General features: G+C 45.5%; 1 protein-coding gene across 7 annotated transcripts in view; it reads right to left on the bottom strand.

Moving 5' to 3' along the window:
• The window catches only part of sox5 (SRY-box transcription factor 5), a 334,975-nt gene that overhangs the window by 30,820 nt on the left and 282,229 nt on the right, over positions 1 to 21,926 (bottom strand). For all 7 annotated transcript variants that reach the window (XM_086009986.1, XM_086009988.1, XM_086009989.1 and 4 more), the window contains one exon: positions 413 to 527. In XM_086009986.1, the coding sequence (XP_085866112.1) occupies positions 413 to 527 (115 nt within the window). The remainder of the gene's footprint in view (positions 1 to 412; positions 528 to 21,926) is intronic.

Below are 21,926 nucleotides of genomic sequence, written 5' to 3'. Positions count from 1 at the left end.
ATAAATAAAGTGTGCTGTATGTTTTTCCCATTTCCAGTGCAGTTACATATACCTGCTTAATTCTGGTCATCTTGTAAATCAGTACTGAAGCATGAAGCTGCACTGATGCTGTGCTGGGCTTTAGACCTCATTTCTTCTCATTATTTGCTATTCTCCCGTGGTACTCACGTATGCTGATGTATAATGAAGGTTTAAAACTTCCCTTTAAGCAGCAATTTTGCCATTCTATCTAATAGGAGAAATCTCGCCTCTTCATAAATTACTAGAAAACCATATTTTCTACTGTGGCACTGATGACAGAAAGGCTGCAGCATAAAATCTGCATCTTTCAGGCAAGATCAAAACACGCGATTTTTAAACCGAAGTGGTAAGACCATTAAAATGAATGAAAGAGTAAAAAAAGAGTACTAACCATCTGATTCCCCACCCATGTTAAAATCCACCATTGCATGCCCAAACTTCCCATCTTCTGGTCGCTTCTCAGTCAGATGCTGGGCGAGACTTTCCAATGAAGTTTTCTCGTGTACCTGTAAAGGAGAAATGCCCACTCATAACCAAAAAATGTGGTGTCTGAATCATAGAAGCCACAGTTTTCTAGTACATATTGAGAACCAAAAGAGTTTGTTCTGTCGCGACTAAATTTCCTTCTCCTTTTAGCTACATTTTAAGTAAGTGACACCTTGAATAATAAAACTGGATGTGCCTTTATATATTTTTTTTCGATTATTTATTTATTCTTGGCATGTAAGCAGTGACATAAGAAAACTACTAGGCACTTGGTCTAAGCATTAAACAAAGCTTTAATCAACTGTTTTACAACATGGAGGTCTAGTTGTGTCCTTCACTAGTTCCTGTTAAGAATGTCCTGCGCAAGCTGGGCCCGTGCCCGAGTATTTATACTCTCCCTGGACAGCGCCACCCGCAGGCCGCTCAGTATTATTACATAAGTCTTTCTTTCATGAATGACTGATTCATGTCAGGCAGCATCGTCAAGGCTGCATTTATTGCCCATCCCTCGTTGCCCCGACGACTGAGTGGCTTGCTAGGGCCGAAGGAGGAATTTAGCGCCAACCATCTAGTGTGACCAGAGCCACACGTTGGCCAGACTGGGTCAGGACAGCAGGTTCCCTCCCCTGAAGGACATCAGTGAACCAGTTGGATTTTTACAATAGTCCAGCAGCTTTCATGGTCACTTTATCTGACGCCAACCCATAAATTGTGCTCAGGAAAGACAAACTATGGACGCAAAAAATATAATAATATTCAATAGTTTGGACATCATGGCAAACCATAGTTGCTCCTAATATTCAATCAGTTTTCATTTCTTTCGATACATTTTTCCCCACTGCCGCTTGTCAAAGTAATTTGCATAAAGTCCGTTTTGCAGATGTCTATTATGAATTCTTTTGCAAACTGACCTGTGTTTGTATAATGTCATATAACTTTTTTAAAATAGTTTTTAATGTCTTATTTCAACATCTTTTCTTTAGCAAAGCTTTTCAGTGCAAAATTCACAGAAAGCCCACAGAAATGACAAGCACGTGTTGAATCTCAGTCCTCAGAGAGTTCTTTGATAACGCATAAGTTTGGCCGTGCTGTATTAAACATTGTGACCAATTATGAAATGCTAAGAGGAGCCGTCTGATGTTCATCCAATACTGCCAGGGGATTTTGGCCAAGGCTCCTCTCTCAGCACCGTCTCCCTAGATGATGGAACCGGGCCTTGAATTGTTGGAACACTATCCCCGGTTTATACTCGTGTCAAGGAAGACACTGCACCAAGAACCTCACCTCGCAAAATCACCCCTTGTATATTCCACCAGACCCCCACTGTTAACAAACCAAGCAACAACAACAACAACAAGGCGCTTCACAAGGAGCGTTACCAGACAAAATTTGACACCGAGCCACACAAGGAGATATTAGGCGAGGTGGTCAAAGAGGTAGTTTTTAAGACACGTCTTAAAGGAGGAGAGAGAGGTAGAGAGGCAGAAAGGCTAAGGGAGGGAATTCCAGAACTTCGAGCCTAGGCAGCTGAAGGCACGGCCTTCAATGGTGGAGCAATTGAAATTGCGGTGGGCAAGAGGCCGGACTTGGAGTAGTTCAAGCATTCCATTGGGGGCAATTTTAACCTAACTTGACAGGAGGGAAGCCTGCGGGATCTGGTGCAATACTTGTTTTACACTACACCCGATTTTAGTCTCCACTGAGGTCACCATCAACAACAACAACTTGTATTTATATAGCACCTTTAACATAGTAAAACGTCCCAAGGCGCTTCACAGAAGTGTTATAAGACAAAAAATTGACACCAAGCCACATAAGAAATTAGGACAGAAGAGGTAGGTTTTAAGGAGTGTCTTAAAGGAGAAAAGAGAGGTAGAGAGGCGGAGAGGTTTAGGCAGAGAATTCAAGAGCTTAGGGCCTAGGCAGCTGAAGGCACGGCTACCAATGGTTGAGCGATTATAATCAGGGATGCTCAAGAGGGCAGAATTAGAGGAGTGCAGATATCTCGGGGGGTTGTGGGGCTAGAGGAGATTACAGAGATAGGGAGGGGCGAGGCCATGGAGCGATTTGAAAACAAGGATGAGAATTTTGAAATCGAGGCGCTGCTTAACCGGGAGCCAATGTAGGTCAGCGAGCACAGGGGTGATGGGCGAACGGGACTTGGTGCAAGTTAGGACACGGGCAGCTGGGTTTTGGATGAGCTCAAGTTTACGTAGGGTAGAACGTGGGAGGCCGGCCAGGAGTGTGTTGGAATAGTCAAGTCTAGAGGTAACAAAGGCATGGATGAGGGTTTCAACAGCGGATGAGCTGAGGCAGGGGCGAAGATGAGCGATGTTACGGAGGTGGAAACAGGCGGTCTTAGTTATGCTGCGGATATGTGGTCGGAAGCTCATTTCGGAGTCAAATATGACACCAAGGTTGCGAACAGTGTGGTTCAGCCTCAGCCAGATGCTGGGGAGTAGTCAATGAGGAGTCATATCGGCAGCACAGTGGCATAGTGGTTAGCACTGTTGCCTCACAGCGCCAGGGACCCGGGTTCGAATCCGGCCTCGGGTGACTGTCTGTGTGGAGTTTGCACATTCTCCCCGTGTTTGCGTGGGTTTCCTCCGGGTGCTCCGGTTTCCTCCCACAGTCCAAAGATGTGTGGGTTAGGTTGATTGGCTATGATAAATTAACCCTTAGTGTTAGGGGGATTAAATACGTGGGGTTACAGGGATAGGGTGGGATATGTGTTGGTGTAGGGGTTACGGGGATCGGGTGGGATATGTGTCGGTGCAGGCTCGATGGGCCGAAATGGCCTCTATCTGCACTGTGGGGTTTCTGTGCTTCTGTGGTACAAATCCAGCGTTCCACCCGATCCCACAGGTTAGGTTAAAATTGTCCCCCCGTGGATAATGTATTGTATATCAAACCCTGGTCGGAAGGGCTGAATGCTGCAGAGTCTACTGGTGAGCATAAATACAAGAGGGAAAGATAACAAATAATCATCAAATGCCACTTTCAATCCTGTTACTATTCTCCTTCACTGTTAGCTATTTAAGGAAATGATTACAGACACAGGCTGTGCGGCTGAAATTCAGATTCCGACAGTCGCATTCCTCTAATTGTGAGTTCAGAGAATGAAGGGAAATTACCATTAATACCTGGGGAAAGAAAAACCCTGTTGCTGAATTGGAACTTACACATGCTTTTAGGTAACATTCTTTCGACATGCTTTTAATGATCCCACCCTGCCAGATGGCAGGCAAATAAATGGAGAGACAAGAGCGATAAAAATAAATGTTTTCTTTTTTAATGGACAATACAAAATGATCTGTGCATACTGTAAGGGGAAGTGACAAGTGCTGTCAGAGTGGGGAAGATGATAAACATTTCATTAATATGCAGTTCATCGTGTTTTATTTATAAAGTCAGGTTATTTAAAAAAAAACACAGCTCTTTATCAGCATTACGCTGTGATTCTCCGAGTCCTACCAGCTACTATTCAAATTGAACAGCATTCTGTCTAAGGAATCTCGCCCTTCTTTTACTGACCAGAACCAAAATGGTCAGTCCATTCATTCCTATTGAAAATAATCTTTGAATTTTAAATAATCAAAGAAATCCTTTGCAATAAAAGGGTTAAAAAAATGACAGTAGTTTATCGATGCATCAATAATTCAATCGCATCTTAATAATTTAACTCCTCAGACACAGGTTGGTTTTAAATATTTATAAGGCCAATACTTCTTAAAAAAGAAATAAAGGAAATTTAGTCCTAAATTATCTAAAGCATTCGGGTTATTTACACGATAGTGGTGTATAAATTTCAAAGCAGACACTGCGATATCTTAGAGGTGTGGAATAGTTCAATATCTGATTTGATATACGGTGACTATAGGCACAAATAAGAAACAAAAGAACTTGCAAATTTATATAGCATCTTATCACAACCTTAGGACGACCCAAAGCACTCTACAACCAATTAATTACTTTTGAAATGCAAATATAAGTCAATTTGCACTCAGCAAAGTCCCACAAACAGCAATGAGATAGATGCCCAGATAATCTGTTTTAGTGATGTTGGTTGATACAGGAAACTCTTGGGTATCCGGCACCGACGGGACCGGCGTGTTGCCGGTTGATTAAAAATTCCGGATGACGGAGAGGGTTATCTACCGAGGCTATTTTTAACAAACAAAAATTTAAAAAATCAAGAAATGTGCAGTATACAGTAGTTGGGTACTCACCTACAGAATGTTGTGTTAAATGGATGGTGGAAGATGCTTGATTAAGTGCAGTACTGCCAGTTGAGGGTAACCCATAACTCTTTAATCGGAAGAGACTACCGGCAGCGTGGGAGAGTCAGACTCCTGTTATTGAGGTGTTCGGACTTCCGACAGCGCCAAGAAGCCGAGTAGCGGCAGTTTGGAGAACTACCCCCACTGACTAACTCGGCCACCGCGGGAGACTCGGACTCGGCAACATTTCCGGTTATTGGGGTGTTGTTTTCGGAGTATGAATTTTGCTGGTTAATAGAGAATTCTGGATATATAGGTGCCGTTTAAACGAGAGGTTCCTGTAAATATTGGCCAGGACACCAGGGAGAACTCCCCTGCTCTTCTTCAAAATAGTGCCACGGGATCATTTACATCCACCTGGGAGGGCAGACAGGGCCACAGTTTATCGTCATCCGAAAGACGGCATCTCAGACAGTGCAGCACTCCCTCAGTTTATATCCGCCAATCTATATTTCCAGAGTTTTTGATTTAATAACATCAGTAGCAAATAATTCTACAGTCTTCGCCAGCATTGTACTGAATATCTGAACAGCAGCTCATTTTTTTTTAATCATTTCTTTATAAGCATCTTTTTTCTGGAGAATTTCCAGAAAATCCTCGCACATCTACTGGAGCGTTTTAGGGCCTGTTTCTGGGTGCATAACTGGTGGTATGCTGCCAGCACACAACCAAACCTGGAGTCCCAAGAACCATCTTAAATTCATCCAGAGGCCTCATTCCACTTGTTAGGGCGAGCCAGCACGCTTCCAGAGGCAGCTCGCTCCTGTGGCCCGATCCATCTTGAGCTGCTTGCCTCGCCAGCTGCGGCCTTCAGGAAGTCTGGGGAGGGCTGGTGGGGGCGGGCGAGGCGATGGGGAATGGGATGTGGGGCTGAATTCCGAGGCAGCCCACAGTAACGCGGTGCAGCCGGGATCGAGCACTCCTGTTCCTCCCGGCTCCACGTCAAGGCAAGTAGGATGAATGACTTAAAATTCTTCTGGTGGCGGTCCCTTCAAGGACCGCTGGTTAGGCCGCTTGTAGACCAGGTAACGGCGAGTGGAACCAGGCCCGACGTCTGCCCCGCTCCTGGCAGACAGATTCCATGGATGGGTCATGGAACGGGCGCAGGGCCCTCATTTCCCTATTAAAATGAGACCTGCACTCATTTCCGGCGGTTGCCAGGGCCATCTAAAAAGGACTTGACAATTCCAGCAGGGGTCCGGGCCCCCGTGCTGTCACACAGCTAAAGCTGTCGTCGGTACACCCGCGTTATGCCCATGAAACGGCCAGAACAATGTTGAATTTAGACCCCGATAAGATTGGGATAAAAACCTTGACATAAATAATCAAGATCTAAAAAAAGTGGATAATGTTGAAGCATTGATTTGCAAAATTAATCAATCTTTATATCAAATCGTGATGTTGCATAAAGAGCCTAAAAGTGATCAGTGAATATTTATTTACTGGGAGATTTTGACCTTCTGAGCTTTGTATAAAAGTGTCATTCTTTGAGTGGTTGCAGCGTCAGTTAATATGGTGAGCCTCTTGATGGTTAGCTAGGTTGTGTTTAATGAAAGCTACACGGCACAGATCTTAATTAACTCTCAAAAAAAAATCCATGTTGTTAATAAAAATCTGTTGAAACGTTTATAGCAAGAGAGATTGCTCCATTACCTGCCTCATAACATGGATTCAGAATCTTATGTTTTAGAGCAAATCTGAGTCCAGTATAACTGAATGTTGTGTAGCGTTTGCTCTTAACTTCAATCAGCTCATCCCACTGGAAGATATATTCCGCTACTTCATGGTCTCCCACTGATCGCCAACACAAGAGACAAGGTTGCCAGTATTCCAGACAAACATCTGCAGTCCATGCTTTTTTCCCCCCCAAAGATTTTGACTCTGACACTTATTTAACAAGAACCACATGGGAATACAGTGCAATAGTCTAAACATCCAGTCCCTCCATCATCGGTGCACCGTGGCTGCAGTGTGCACTTTCTACGGGATGCACTGCAGCGACTCGCCAAGGCTTCATCGGTAGCACCTCCCAAACCAGCGAGCTCCACCACCTGGAAGGTCAAGGGCAGCAGGTGCATGGGAACACCATCACCTCCAAGTCACTCTCCATCCTAACTTGGACATGTATCGGTCATTCCTTCATCCTCACTGGGTCAAAAAACCTGGAACTCTCTACCTAACAGCGCTGTGGGAGAAACTTCACCACAAGGACTGCAGCGGTTCATGAAGAAGGCCCACCACCACCTTCTCATGGGCAACTGGGGATGGGCAATAAATGTCGGCCTTGTCAGTGACGCCCCGAGGATAAATGAAAAAATATACCCATTAAGCTTGGGCATGCAATTTCTCCATGCCAATGAAACAAAGCACTTCTATTTGTGTACGCCACATATCATTTGAACATCAGTAATAGAAAAGTCTGACAGGCCTCATAATAGGATATTCCTTGTGCACCATACAAAGTGCATATATTTAAACAAAACTCCTATGTGTGGTACATTAAGTGAGTGAATCCTTCTATAATTAAATATTTTAATTAAAGTGCCAGGAGCCTTTCCTAACAATTTGCTAATTCCAGGTCAATTTCAACCCTTTAATTTAACTTAGAAGTGGCACCCTTATGTGAATGGATCACTTTAAGAAACAAGCTAACAAGAAGGCAATCAGGATGTCATAATGACAGACTTTCAATCAACAGACAGTGTTTTACCATTGTTAAGATTTCTGTACCTAGTCATAAGCAGACCATAAAAGACAGGCTACAACTTTCATCTTTGCCAGTTAAAGGCTTTCTGATAATATTGAAAAAAATTAAGAGAAACCATTTTCAACAATAACCTCTCTTTGAAGAACTGACGAAGCTATTTTGCTAAAATGCTACACAACATCTTTGTACGTTCACCAAGGAGGAAGTCGATTCCTGCAAGAGTCAGCCGAAAAGGCATTTGCTGGTCGCGCTATTAATAATACATGTGATCTGTCTACCTGCCCCACCTCCAGTGAGGTATGGTTCCCCGCACCTAGTCCAGCGCAAAGAAAATACAACAGGAAATGCTGGAAAAACTCAGCAGGTCAGGGCAGCATCGGTGGAGAGAGAAACAGAGGTCGATGACCCTTCGTTAGAACTGGAAAAAAAGCAGGAAATGGAAAGCAAGTTTGGGGGCTGGGAAAAGGGGGAGGGGATGAAAGAACAAAAGGGAAGGTCAGCGATAGGATAGAAAGCAGGAGAGATTAAGAGACATTGAGAGACATTAAGAGATATTCAAGGCGAGAGGAGGTGGTAATGGGACAGGTTAAGGAACAAAGGATAGCTCTAGATGGGGTGTGAATTGTGCTGGCAGAATGAAGAACAGCTGAAGGGAGGGAAGAAAAAACAAAAAGTGTGGATAATAAAAGAAGAAAATATATATATGTGATATAGCGCAAAGAAAATCCCATCTCAATTGATTACACTCTTGCGTCATAAGGTCGTGGGTTCAAGCCCTCCAACAGCATCTTGGCTGACTTTTCAGTGCAGCGCTGAGGGAATGTTGCACAGTTGGAGGAGCCGTCGTTCCAATATGACTTTAAACCGAGGTCCTGCCTGCCCGTGCAGTTAAAGATCTCATGGTGCTATTTCGAAGAAGTGTAAGAAGTCACACAACACCAGATTATAGTCCAACAGTTTTATTTGAAATCACAAGCTTTCGGAGCGCTGCTCCTTCGTCAGGTGAAGTGGAGAGATGCATAAAGACACAGCTTATATAGTCAGAGAATAATGCCAGATGATTACAGGTAATCTTTCTAACTGCCATTTATCACGCCTCGGCAGAGAGATAATCACAGCAATCAAAGGTGTGAATGGTGTCCAAACAGGTCAGTCAGGAAAACATTACATCAAAGAACAATGAGGTGGGGTCACAAGGGGTCAAATGTTGCAGATGCTGGGGTCTGTATGAAAAACAAAAAACAGACAAAAAAACTTTTTTTTTGCTGGAAATCACAGCAGGTCCGGCCGCATCTGTGATTTCCAGCAAAAAAAAAATGTTTTTTTGTCTCTTTTTTGTTTCTCATACAGACCCCAGCATCTGCAACATTTGACCCCTTGTGACCCCACCTCATTGTTCTTTGATGTAATGTTTTCCTGACTGACCTGTTTGGACACCATTCACACCTTTGATTGCTGTGATTATCTCTCTGCTGAGGTGTGATAAATGGCAGTTAGAAAGATTACCTGTAATCATCTTGCATTATTCTCTGACTATATAAGCTGTGTCTTTATGCATCTCTCCACTTCACCTGACGAAGGAGCAGCGCTCCGAAAGCTTGTGATTTCAAATAAAGCTGTTGGACTATAACCTGGTGTTGTGTGACTTCTTACATTTGTCCACCCCAGTCCAACACCGGCATCTCCACACCATTTCGAAGAAGAGCAGGGGAGTTCCCCCCAGTGTCCTGGCCAATATTTATCCCTCAACCAACATCATTAAAACAGATTATCTGGTCATTGTTCTTTGTGGGAGCTTGCTGTGCAGAAATTGGTAGCTGTGCTTCCTACATTACAACAGTGACTACACTTCAAAAGTACTTCATTGGTTGTAAAGCGTTTTGGGACGTCCTGAGGTCATGAGAGGCACCGTTGAAATGCAAGCCTTTCTTTTTACACCGGTGAATGACTTCGCAATTCTGTCACCCTGTGAGTGAACATTTGGCACCTGAGTTCTCCCAGCATCACAGCCCATAATCCTCCCTCAACCAAGACCACCACAAGCAGATTAACTAATCATTCATCGTAACTGCTGTTTGTGGGATCTTGCTCTGCGCAATGTGCGATGTAAAGGCCGGTCCTTTTTCTCGTAGGAGCACAGAGCAGGTAGGGTGCCGGTTCATGCAGCGGAACAATGGCAGGCAAGCAGTTGCGCTGAAAGAGGCAAATGCTGCCGGGAGGCAGAGCCGGGAGGAGAGGGATGGGGGTGGGCAAGGGCAGGCGGGATTTCCCTATGCCAGGAACTCCCGCTTCCCTGGCTCATTCGACGTAGCACTCTAAATGGGTGGAAGTAGTCCCTACCAAGAGGAAATGGGGGAAGGGTTCCAGACAGAAGAAACTATCTTTATCTTACCCTTAAATGGCAGGGAGTGGGGAAAGGAGGGGAGGCGAAGGAGACAACTTGGGGTCTGGGCAGCGCCCTCCCCCCGCCATTGGTGGACAAAAGCTGGCTTCATGGGGAAAATTCCAGAAGGGTTTCACCTGAAGAGACTGGGATCGCGTCACATGGATTTCTGAGGCTCTCGTCTCTAATGGGCCATCCTATTGCCTGAAGCAACTTAGTCTGAAAAAATATAACAGAACTTGGCTGCCATTCAGACCATATCCTCCGAGGAAGTCATGTTGAGTTTGTTGGTATCATGTACAGTCAGATTTACTTTTATTGTGCATAGATGTGCACTGACTTAAATTAACCCCGAGTCACTGAGGGAATGTTTGTGCGTGCTTTTAATTACAATCTGCTCGGCAGACACACAGGTCAGGTAAACAGTGGATCAAAAATCCCAACAGTCCTACTGATTATTCAAGGAGTGCAACAGAGGGATTTTTTTTCGGGGGGGAGAACAATACGGGATTTCCTGGGGCTGTCGCGAATCCTTTAAGTACCGGAGCATTCAGACTAAAATGCTAGCTAAATAGCAAAACCGAGGGCAAATCAAAAGGCTAGACGCAGACAGGAGAAGGGAAAGAAACAATTCTTATTGCACATTGTAAACAAATTCCAGTTGAAATACTTGACTAGCATTTAATGGCTCATGTGTGTCTTTAGAAAGACTTGCATTTCTAAAGCGTCTTTCACGACCTAAGGATGTCCCAAAGCGCTTCACAGCCAATTAAGTACTTTTGAAGGGTAGTCATTTGTAGGAAATGCAGTTAATTTTCACACAGCAAGATCCCACAAACAGCAATGTGATAATGACCAGATAGTCTGTTTTAGTGATGTTGGTTGAGGGATAAATATTGGCCAGGACACTGGGGAGAGCTCCCCTGCTCTTCGTCAAAGCTCCGTGGGATCGCCTATGTCCACCTGAGAGCGCAGATGGGACCTCGTTTTAACGTCTCATCTGAAAGACGGCACCTCTGACAGTGCAGCACTCCCTCAGTACTGCGCTGGAGTGTCAGCGTGGATTTTGTGCTCAACTCTTTGGAGTGGGACTTGAACCCACAACCTTCTGTCTCAGAGGTGAGAGTGCTGCCACTGAGCCACGGCTGACACCTAAGCAGAATTCTCCGACGTCAGGGAATGAGGTTTTTGTTTGTGAGAGAGGCTTTGGTGTGATGGATTCTATGAAGCAGTGCTGTATCTTGCCATTTCACTTAGTTCCAAAGTCAATGAAGAAAAAACTCGATAATGAGCTAGGTGCTTTGCACTGCACACAGTAGCCATGTGAAGTAGGGCACATCACCCGCATCGAATGGAACTTCTGCAGAGCTAGGGGCTGCTACTGCGTCAGTGAGACTTTTGCTCAAAATTCACTGGCACCATTAGCCTTGACTCAATCTGACTGAGTGCCGAGATTGTATTGATACTAGGGATGTTATTCAATATTCCTTTATCCACAATGGCGTTTTTTTGGAATGCAAGTAATTTAATAAAGCTCATTGTGTAGTTAGCATGCTAAAGCTGTCACGTTCGAGTTCGGTGCTAAGGTGGAATGACTGCAGGGGAGGGGACGGTCTCTGTTATGCAATGGAGGTTGCTCCATGCATGACTTTTCAGGACCAATTGTTTGTTTAAGGGTTGTTGTGATGTCACAGGGCTGTTATCCCGTCTGGGACTGGCGTTCACTTTCAAATGGATACTCTCTTTCTTTGGCTCAGTTGTTAGACCTCTCGTCTTGGGAGTCAGAAAGGTTATGGGTTCAAGCCGCACTCCAGGACTTGAGCAACTGGTACTGTAGTTCAGCACTGAGGGAGTGCTGATCTGTTGCAGCCTCCATTAGACCAAGGCCCCGTCTGCCCTCTCGGGTGGATGTAACAGATCCCATGGCACTGTTCGAAGAAGGGCAGGGGAGTTCTCCCGGTGTCCTGGGCAACATACAAACATAGGGACAGGAGTAGGCTATTCAGCCCCTCAAGCCTGTCCGCCATTCAATCATGGCTGATCTGTATCTTAGCTCCATCTACCCACCTTGGTTCCGTATCCCTTAATACCCTTGCCTAACAAAAATCTTATCGATCTCAGTTTTGAAATTTTCAATAGAACCCCAACCTCAACAGCTTATTGGAGGAGAGAGCTCCAGATTTATATTACCCTTTGTGTGAAGAAGTGCTTCCTGACATCACCCCATACTAAAGGGAATGCAAGCAGAAAACGTTTATCCCTTATCCGAAAACAAATTATCTGGTCATTCATCTCCCTGCTGTTTGTGGGAGCTTGCTGTGTGCCAATTGGCTGCTGTGTTGGCGTGCATTACAACAATGACTACACATCAAAAGTAACTCGTGTGAGTAGATTTTCATCTTCACTGCCTGGGTGGTAACCCGATGGAGTGGATCGCAGGTCGTTATATAGCACGCCTGATTTTCATCTATTTGATAGCAATGGAATGGAAACCATAGCGGGTTCTGCAAAGGGTGCGCAATCTGTGCCAACAGATTACCACCCAGGCAGCGAAGATGAAAATCTACCACATTCATTGGCTGCCAAGTGCTTTGGGATATCCCGAGGATGTGAAAGGTACTTTATAAATGCAAGCTGTTTTTCTTTTTTAGTTCAAATAATTTAGTGCAATGTTGGACTTATACCCTCAGGTCCTTGGATTTGTGCAAACTGGCATCAATCATATTTAAATAATGTGCCAATATTTCCTGCTGTGTGCTAGCCACTAAAGAAGGAACTTGCGTTCAAATGGTGTCTTTCACAACCTCAGGACATCCCAATGGGCTTCACAGCCATTTTTACTACTTTCAAAGTGTAGTCACTTGTAATGTAGGAAACGCGGCAGCCAATTTACACACAGCAAAGTCCCACAAACTCAATGAGATAGTGACCTGATAATCTGATTTAGTGATGTAGGTTGAAGGATAAATATTGGCCAGGACACTGGGAAAACACCCTTCCTCTTCTTCAAAATAACGCTACGGGATCTTTTACATCTCATCTGACAGTGCGGCACTCTCTCGGTACAAGCACTGGGAGTTTCAGCCTAGACTTTTGTGCTCAAGTCGCTGGAGTGGGACTTGAACCCGCAACCTTCTGACACAGGAGGCGAGAGTGCTGCCCACTGAGCCGTGGCTGACACTAAGAAATCAATGAAAAAGAAAATTGGGCAGGGTGTAAAACGGGCAGCCGATTCGCTAGCGCCAGTTTTGCACCCCTTGCCCGAGACTAATTTCACCCTCTGCTGCATCGTGCAGACTGTTGGTACTGGAGGACGTTCAACATTTTTTTTTTCGATCCTAGGCGTCGTTGGCAAGGCCAGCAGTTATTGCCCATTCCTAATTGCCCTGGAGAAGGTGGTGGTGAGCCGCCTTCTTGAACCGCTGCAGTCCGTGTGGTGAAGGTACTCCCACAGTGCTGTTAGGGAGGGAGTTCCAGGATTTTGAGTCAGCGATGATGAAGGAACAGCGAGATATTTTCAAGTCAGGATGGTGTGTGACTTTGAGGGGAACTTGGAGGTGGCGGTGTTCCTTTGCACTTGCTGCCCTTGTCCTTCTAGGTGGTAGGGGTTGCGTGTTTGGGAGGTGCTGCCGAAGAAGCCTTGGCGAGTTGCTGCAGTGCATCTTGTAGATGGTACACACTGCAGCCACGGTACGCCGGTGGTGGGGGGAGTGAATGTTTAAGGTGGTGGATGGGGTGCCAATCAAGCAGGCTGCTTTGTCCTGGATGGTATCGAGCTTCTTGAGTGTTGTTGGAGCTGCACTCATCCAGCCAAGTGGAGAGTATTCCATCACACTCCTGACTTGTGCCTTGTAGATGGTGGAAAGGCTCTGGAGAGTCAGGAAGTGAGACACTCACCACAGAATACCTAGCCCCTGACCTGCTCTTGTAGCCACATTATTTATGTGACTGGTCCAGTTAAGTTTCAGGTCAATGGTGACCCCAGGATGTTGATGGTGCGGGATCCATCAATGGTAATGCTGTTGAATGTCAAGGGGCGGTGGTTAGTCTCTTGCTTGTTCGAGATAGTCATTGCCTGCCACTTGTGTGGCACGAATGTTACTCGCTACTTATCAGCCCAAGCCTGAATGTTGTACAGGTCTTGCTGCATGCGGGCGCAGACTGCTTCATTATCTGAGGAGTTGTGAATGGAACTGAAAATTGTGCAATCATCAGCCAACATCCCCACTTCTGACCTTATGATGGAGGGAAGGTCACTGACGAAGCAGCTGAAGATGGTTGGGCCTAGGACACTGCCCTGAAGAACTCCTGCAGCGATGTCCTGGGGCTGAGATGATTGACCTTCAACAACCACAACCTTCTTCATTTGTGATAGGTATGACTCCAGCCAATGGAGAGTTTTTCCCCTGATTTCCATTGACTTCAATTTTACTAGGGCTCCTTGAAACCACACTCGGTCAAATGCTACCTTGATGTCAAGGGCAGTCACTCTCACCTCACTCAGCTCCAGACCTCATTATAGCCTTGGTCCAAACCTCACTTGTTTGGACCAAGGCTGCAATGAGGTCTGGAGCTGAGTGGTCCTGCTGGAACCCAAACTGAGCATCAGTGAGCAGGTTATTGGTGAGTAAGTATCGCTTGATAGCACTGTCGACGACACCTTCCATCACTTTGCCGATGATTGAGAGTAGAGTGATGGGGCAGTAATCGGCCGGGTTGGATTTGTCCTTTTTGTGGGCAGGACATACCTGGGCAGTTTTCCACATTGTTGGGTAGATGCCAGTGTTATAGCTGTACTGGAACAGCTTGGCTAGAGGTGTGGCTAGTTCTGGAGTACAAGTCTTCAGCACGACAACTGAGATGTTGTCGGGGCCCATAGCCTTTGCTGTATCCAGTGTGCTCAGCCGTTTCTTGATATCACATGGAGTGAATCGAATTGGCTGAAGACTGGCTTCTGTGATGGTGGGGACCTCAGGAGGAAGCCGATATGGATCATCCACTCTGGCTGAAGATGGCTGCAAACCCTCCCGCTATGTCTTTTGCACTCGCATGCTGGGCTCCGCCATCATTGAGGATGGTGATATTCATGGAGCCTCCTCCTCCCGTTAGTTGTTTCATTGTCCACCACCATTCACGACTGGATGTGGCAGGATTGCAGAGCTTTGATCTGATCTGCTGATTGTGGAATCACTTAGCTCGGTCTATAGCATGCTGCTTCCGCTGTTTAGCATGCATGTAGTCCTGTGTTGCAGCTTCCCCAGGTTGACATCTCATTTTTAGGTAGGCCTGGTGCTGCTCCTGGCATGCTCTTCTACACTCCTTATTGAACCAGGGTTGGTCCCCTGACTTGATGGTAATGGTAGAGTGAGGTTGCAGATTGTGGCGGAATACAATTCTGCTGCTGCTGATGGCTCACAGCGCCTCATGGATGCCCAGTTTTGAGCTGCTAGATCTGTTCTGAATCTATCCCATTTAGCACGGTGGTAGTCTCACACAACAAAATGGAGGGTGTCCTCAGTGTGAAGACGGGACTTTGTCTCCACAATGACTGTGCGGTGGTCACTGCTACCAATGCTGTCATGGACGGATGTCTCTGCGACAGGTAGACTGGTGAGGACAAGGTCAAGTAAGTTTTTCCCTCGTGTTGGTTCTCTCACCACCTGCCAGTCTGGCAACTATGTCCTTCAGAACTCGGCCAGCTCGGTCAGTAGTGGTGCTACCAAACCACTCGTGGTGATGGACATTGAAATGTCCTTGCTACCCTCAGTGCTTCTTCCAAGTGGTGTTCAACATGGAGGAGCACTGATTCATCAGCTGAGGGAGGGCGGTAGGTGGTCATCAGCAGGAGGTTTCCTTGCCCATGCTTGCCCTGAAGCCTTGAGACTTCCGGTGGGACAGGACATACCCAGGGATGGTGATGGAGGAATCTGGGACATTGGTTGAAAGGTATGATTCTGTGAGTATGACTATGTCAGGCTGTTGCTTGACTAGTCTGTGGGACAGCTCTCCCAATGTTGGCGCAAGTCCCCAGATGTTAGTGAGGAGGACTTTGCAGAGTTGACTGGGCTGGGTGTGCCGTTGTTGTGTCCGAAGCCTAGAAGCCATGCCGGGTGGTCCGTCCGGTTTTATTTGTTTTGTAGCGGTTGTGTACAACTGAGTGACTTGCTCGGCCAATGCAGGGAGCAGTTAAGAGTCAACCACATTGCTGTGGATCTGGAGTCACATATAGACCAGACCAGGTAAGGACGGCAGATTTCCTTCCCTAAAGGACATTAGTGAATCTGGTAGCTTCATGGTCACCATTACTGATACTAGCTTTTTATTCTAGATTTATTTAATTAACTCAATTTAAATTCCCCAATTGCCGTGATGGGATTTGAACTCACGTCTCTGGATCATTAGTCCAGGCCTCTGGATTACTAGCCCAGTGACATTACCACCATGCTACCTTTCTCTATATTAAATAACAGGCAGGGAAATAGATCGTGACTTTGTGTAATGGTGTAAAACAGGTGACTTTGTGCAGCAGCCCATTTTATATCTCTTCCCCATTTTTATTTCCGTTGACTTCAATAGGAGAGATGTAAAATGTGCTGCCGACTCTATCAGCCGTTTTACACTATCGCACAAAGTCAAGATCTGCCCCAGAGTGGTCACTTGTGATGGTGATCAGCATAAAATCAGAATTACACTGTAGTTTTAAAAAGTTAACTTGGTTTCCGTGTGTTATACTGTCTGAGACTTGTTTTAAATGGACTCCTATATTGACTAATTTTTCACAGCTTATGCAGTATCTCTTCAATAGAGATGAGTGGAAATCGCAGCTTGTGGAAAGGCTGTCACTGAAATAATAACGATAGAAAACAGTTTGCTTTAAACTCAACCCATGTTAGATGTGCATCGCAACCCTTTATCCAGCAATCCACTGTGAAGATTAACTGTGGAAATTGCATCATAACAGATGAACCATGATTTAATTGAATGGCAAAGCAGGCCCGAGGGGCTGAATGGCCTCCTCCTGTTCCTAATCTTCCTACAACTATTCTGATCTTTATTAAAACTTTACTCGTCAAAAATTTCAGCGCTGCAGAGCTGCAAAGAGTTAATTCTTCGAAACCATTCAGGTGGTGTGGATCTCAGTTGAATCCAATCTACCTTCTGTTCATAAAGCAATTCTCCCAAACCCACTGAGTTTGTCAGCTTGTCTCAGGCTATAGTTAAATGTATGTGCTATGGTTTATGATAGGTTCAACCGAGCTTAATGTAGACATCAGGAATAGTATCCCATCGTCCTGTTGGCCACTCTCAGTCTTCTGATGTGAACATAGATGCCCACAGCTTCAGATCTCAGCTGGTTCTTCCACAGTTCCTTGGCGTATTCTACCTGTAGATGTCACTCTGATTTCGCCTTCTGTTCAGAGCGAAAACTGTCTCCCTCCCTTTGTTTTTCCAATAACCCTGCCGAGATGATCAAAGCTTTATACTTTGACCATCACTTATGAAAGGTTTGGTGTGGAGATGCCGGAGTTGGACTGGGGTGGACAAATGTAAGAAGTCACACAACACCAGGTTATAGTCCAACAGCTTTATTTGAAATCACAAGCTTTCGGAGCGCTGCTCTTTCGTCAGGTAACAAAGGAGCAGTGCTCCGAAAGCTTGTGATTTCAAATAAAGCTGTTGGACTATAACCTGGTGTTGTGTGACTTCTTACATATGAAAGGTTTATTGAACCTATTAACTCCTTCAATTAATTTGAACACTTGAGGGCCAATTTTATAGAACAAGAGGAGGCCATTCAGTCCCTCGAGCCTGTTCCACCAATTAGCTCTGGGTTGATCTGCATCTCAACCCTATTTACCTGCTTTTGCTCCATATCCCTTAATACCCTTCCCTCAGGCTTGAATGTTTCAATTGATCCCCAGCCTCAACAGCTTTCTGGGGGAGAGAGTTCCAGATTTCTACTACCCTTTGTGTGAAGAAGTGCTTCCTGATTTCACCCCTGAACTGCTTGGCTCTGATGTTAAGATTGTGGCCCTTTGTTCTTGATTCCTCCACCAGAAAAATGGTTTCTCCTTATCTACCTGATCGAATTCTTTTATCATTTTAAATACCTCGTTAGCTCACCCATCAATCTTCTAAACCCAAGGGAATACAAGCCAAGTTGATGCAAACTATCCTCGTAATTTAATCCTTTAAACCATTCTGGTGAATCTGCCAGCCTGAGTGAACCCCTGCAAAATTGGGAACTCATGGACTTGGCTGGTGGGCGGGGCTCCATGCCAGTAGCTTCACTCATAACAACGGCCCTCTGATCTCTGCCTGATTGTCCCCTCTCCTCTTGGTTTTCAGCAGCCCTAGGAAGGGCCGTCTCCAACTTGATCATACCAGATCTGATGGTCATGCCCAAATACTTGAGCCCATGGCTTTATTATCACCCCTAATTCTAGACCCCGCTTGTCAACTTCACATGGGTGGATCTATTCCCACTGGCTGGAATTTTTACTCTTTGGAGTTTAAATGGGAGGCCTAGAAGTAAAAGGACACAGGTTCTAAAGACTGAAAATGGGATCACGTGGAAATGTTTGATTTTAAAATCATCTTTATCTGCAAATTCACTAATGACTCTTGCAGCCACTCTGGGTTCTGGTAGTGTAGGTGTTCAAAAATCCCACAATTAAATTATATACAAATAAATCTGTTAATTTGCGGGTAGTAACAACAAAGACACCATGAAAGCTGCCAGACTGGTTCACTAATGACCAGATAACCTGTTTTCGTGCCATTGATAGAGGGATAATGTCCAGACATCGGGAAGAACTTCCTTGCTTTTCTTCGAATGGGATTTTTTACATCCACCTGAGAGAGCAGATGGGACCTCAGTTTAACGCCTCATCCGAAAGACAGTAACAGTGCAACACTCCTTCAGTACTGCACTGGAAGTGTCAGCCTGGATTATGTGCTCAACTCTCGGGATGGGGACTTGAACCCACGACTTTCTGACTCAGAGGCGAGGGTGCTATCGACTGAGCTATGGCTGGCAATGAGGTTGGCGGGCGGGAACGGGTCGAGCATGGGAGGAAGCTGCTGCTGCTGACCCACAGGAATGGCCCCCAGCAGTCAGGCGGGTGGATCGGGGAGTGTGGCCAGATTTGGTCACAGTCAGGGAAGGGGGAGAATGCCTGGGACAGGGTAGGCCCAAGTGTTCCTTGTGGGGCCCAGAGGAGCACTCCTGCACCTCCTGGTCCACAAGGAAACCTTCAAAAAATGTTTTAAAACATTTACATATCTGGGTCTCTTTTGGCTCTGAAACCTTCTCATGGCAGACTCCCGCGGGCACGGCTTTAATATTAAAATAACCTCAGGGTCTCAATGACATCATCAGACCCCGACATCTGCATGCCGATGAGGCCCTGGCCTGCCGGAGGTAAGGGCCTCATACGTTGTCCAAAACGCTCCTGTTAAAATGGCGTGCGACGCGAGGCTAATGGGGAGCTGGCGAGTTGCACGTTGCCCTTATTTTAAACCACGCCCCGTTGCTGTCGAGCGCATGAGGTGGGTGGAGATTAAAATCGGGCCTAGCGATTCTACAACTATAAGCCTGGTCAAACAGCCAGCCGTTGGCTTAAAGCTGCTACACACAGGTAGTCCAAGGCACTAGCCTGTAGTAATCATTATATACCACCCAGAATGACAGTCTATAAACTGGAGGGTTAATCTCAGCCGCCTCATCCGTCAGGGAGCTACCAGTGCATCAAGATGATGATGGATGTGAAATTATTACAGGGCTGTCACTGAGGTACTTACTGCCATTTGTAACTAGCTCTGGAACTGACATGCTTTTTATTAAACATCCACATTAAGTCAACCCTGCTCACTGTCAGACTGAATTCAGCTCTCTCACTGAAAGAAGTAGTCGCAAGAACTATCACACCCCGTGCTGAAGTGAAACACCAAGGGGCCCCTACTCACGACACTGGAATAAATATTGTTACAAATAGATCCTTTGTTAAACCACAAGATGCAAATTCCTGCCACAGATCTGGAGGGGTGAAGAAAAAAAAGGAAGTGCCTGATTGATTTAACAGTTTGAAGATATGAAGCCTGCAAACTGCTGGTAGCCAGAATTTTTTTTTTGCAAGGGAAATACAGGCAAGTTTCACAGTTACTAAAAGGTGTGAATTTACAGCTTCCCAACCGACAGTGTCAAGCTAACCAGCTGTGGGTAAAATAATTCAGCTACCAAATCTAAATGAGCCACTTTGTCTCCCTCTGTGTAAATTTGCCGTCTATCTCCAAATAGGGCAGTACATGTCGGGAGATAAAAGTGCGGAACGCTTGGCAGGCTGGCAGCAGACTACAAGGTACAGAGCAGCATTCTTTCTTAACCAGAGACACCGGGCACACTTGAAAGGCTTTATTATTACTGCGTCAGAAAGGTAAAATCCTATCCCTTATTTCAGGCACTGGGTTGCTTAAAGCTTCTTCAAAGAGGAAAACCAGTGAGCTCGTAACCAATGCTCCCTCTAATTTTTTTTTTCGTGCACAGTCCCTTTAAATTTGCTGCGTGGCGTCTTCCATATGAGAGCAGCTTGTGCGCGGGACCTCCCGATTGATGCGCGGCCGCGCACCCCGCATCCCTATTCCGCTCTGCAGCTTACATTTGCGTTGTAACATTAGCTGGAATGCGGCAGCAATTAAGTATCCGCGCATTAAACTGGAACGAAACCTTACAAACTGCAGGGAAATCAATTTTATTGCTGGTCATTTCTAAATGCCGCTCCCCCCCCATTGCGATATCCAACCTTGGCCCGCAGCACGCTTCGAATAAATGCTAGGATCTAGGAAATAGAGAGATAAAGGAGTAGGTGCTTCTGAAATTCTCTCTGAACTCTCCCCCCGCCCCCCCCCCCCCACTTCCTTTCGCTGGAGTTCCCCTTTAATCATTGCTCTAAACAGGAAGCGCTGAGAGAGTTAATGTCATCATCGAAATTAGCTGAACAGATTGTATTTTTAGCAGATATGCAAAAAGACCATTTTCCCTCATTCAGTTCGAGTGTCGCGCACGGGGGTCCAATTTCCCATCAGTCACCTCACAGTCCAAGTGCATTGTCTCACCAGCACCTGCTGAAAATTGTTGTGTCAAGTGTCAAACGTCCTCCGTCTTTATAAATTTCTGCCTGATCGCTTCTTTTAAAAAAAACGTTGGGAACCCCATCCATATTTCCTGCGCTTTATCATTCGCGATGGGTCCCTTCAGCAGACAGGCTGAAACAGTGCTTTGCACTTGTCTTAATTTGAACAGCTTAAACTCATACCTTCTAACCCCAGCTGAAACTCTAGCATTCCTACTCATTTTTAATGACATGCTTGAAATTTCATTTCCTGAAGAATTACTAATACCCACAACGCTGACATCAGGAAGCTAATCCTCCACAAAGTAGCGTGGGGTCCCCATATAATATCCAGTATTAGACCCCTCTACTGTGCCTGAGAAACAAGTACCAGCCACAAGATGCTATACATTTTCAGCTCCTACACTACCCGCTCGCCTATGTCACACCGTGAGTGTCCCTGCTCTGATTCATAAAATAATGTTAACATGAGGAAAACTATAGACTGTATATTTAAAAAACTAATAACTGTCTGGCACTGAGTCAAAGGCTGGAAATGAACCCTCGTGTCTGTTGAGCTGAATAAAATGACTGCCTTGCCAGTGATGTATGATGCAGAGGATTGGATGGATTAAAGGTTAAGACAGCGGGACTGGCCTATGACAGAACTGACTGATTCTTGCAGCCTATGTTAGGAGAAACATTTAAATGGGGTAAAAGTCTGCATCCATCAGAGACCATCAATATCAGTCTGGCGTACATATGGATTTGAACTGGTGTCATTGGAGATGGCTCTCAGCTTTAACCCTTCACGTATGAATGCAGAACAGTAAGCTCGAATTGCCTCAGATCTGCAGTGAGCTTAAGTGTAACATGACGGTAGCTCGATGAATGCAGCAGTAATACATGCATCTGCTGTCAGCTGGTGTGAGTGCGTG

Source organism: Somniosus microcephalus, chromosome 17, assembly GCF_052327205.1.
Source record: "Somniosus microcephalus isolate GS21.2 chromosome 17, FLI_Smic_1.0, whole genome shotgun sequence".
NCBI classification, from domain to species: Eukaryota; Metazoa; Chordata; class Chondrichthyes; order Squaliformes; family Somniosidae; genus Somniosus; species Somniosus microcephalus.
This window is presented reverse-complemented; position numbering and strand designations above follow the sequence as displayed.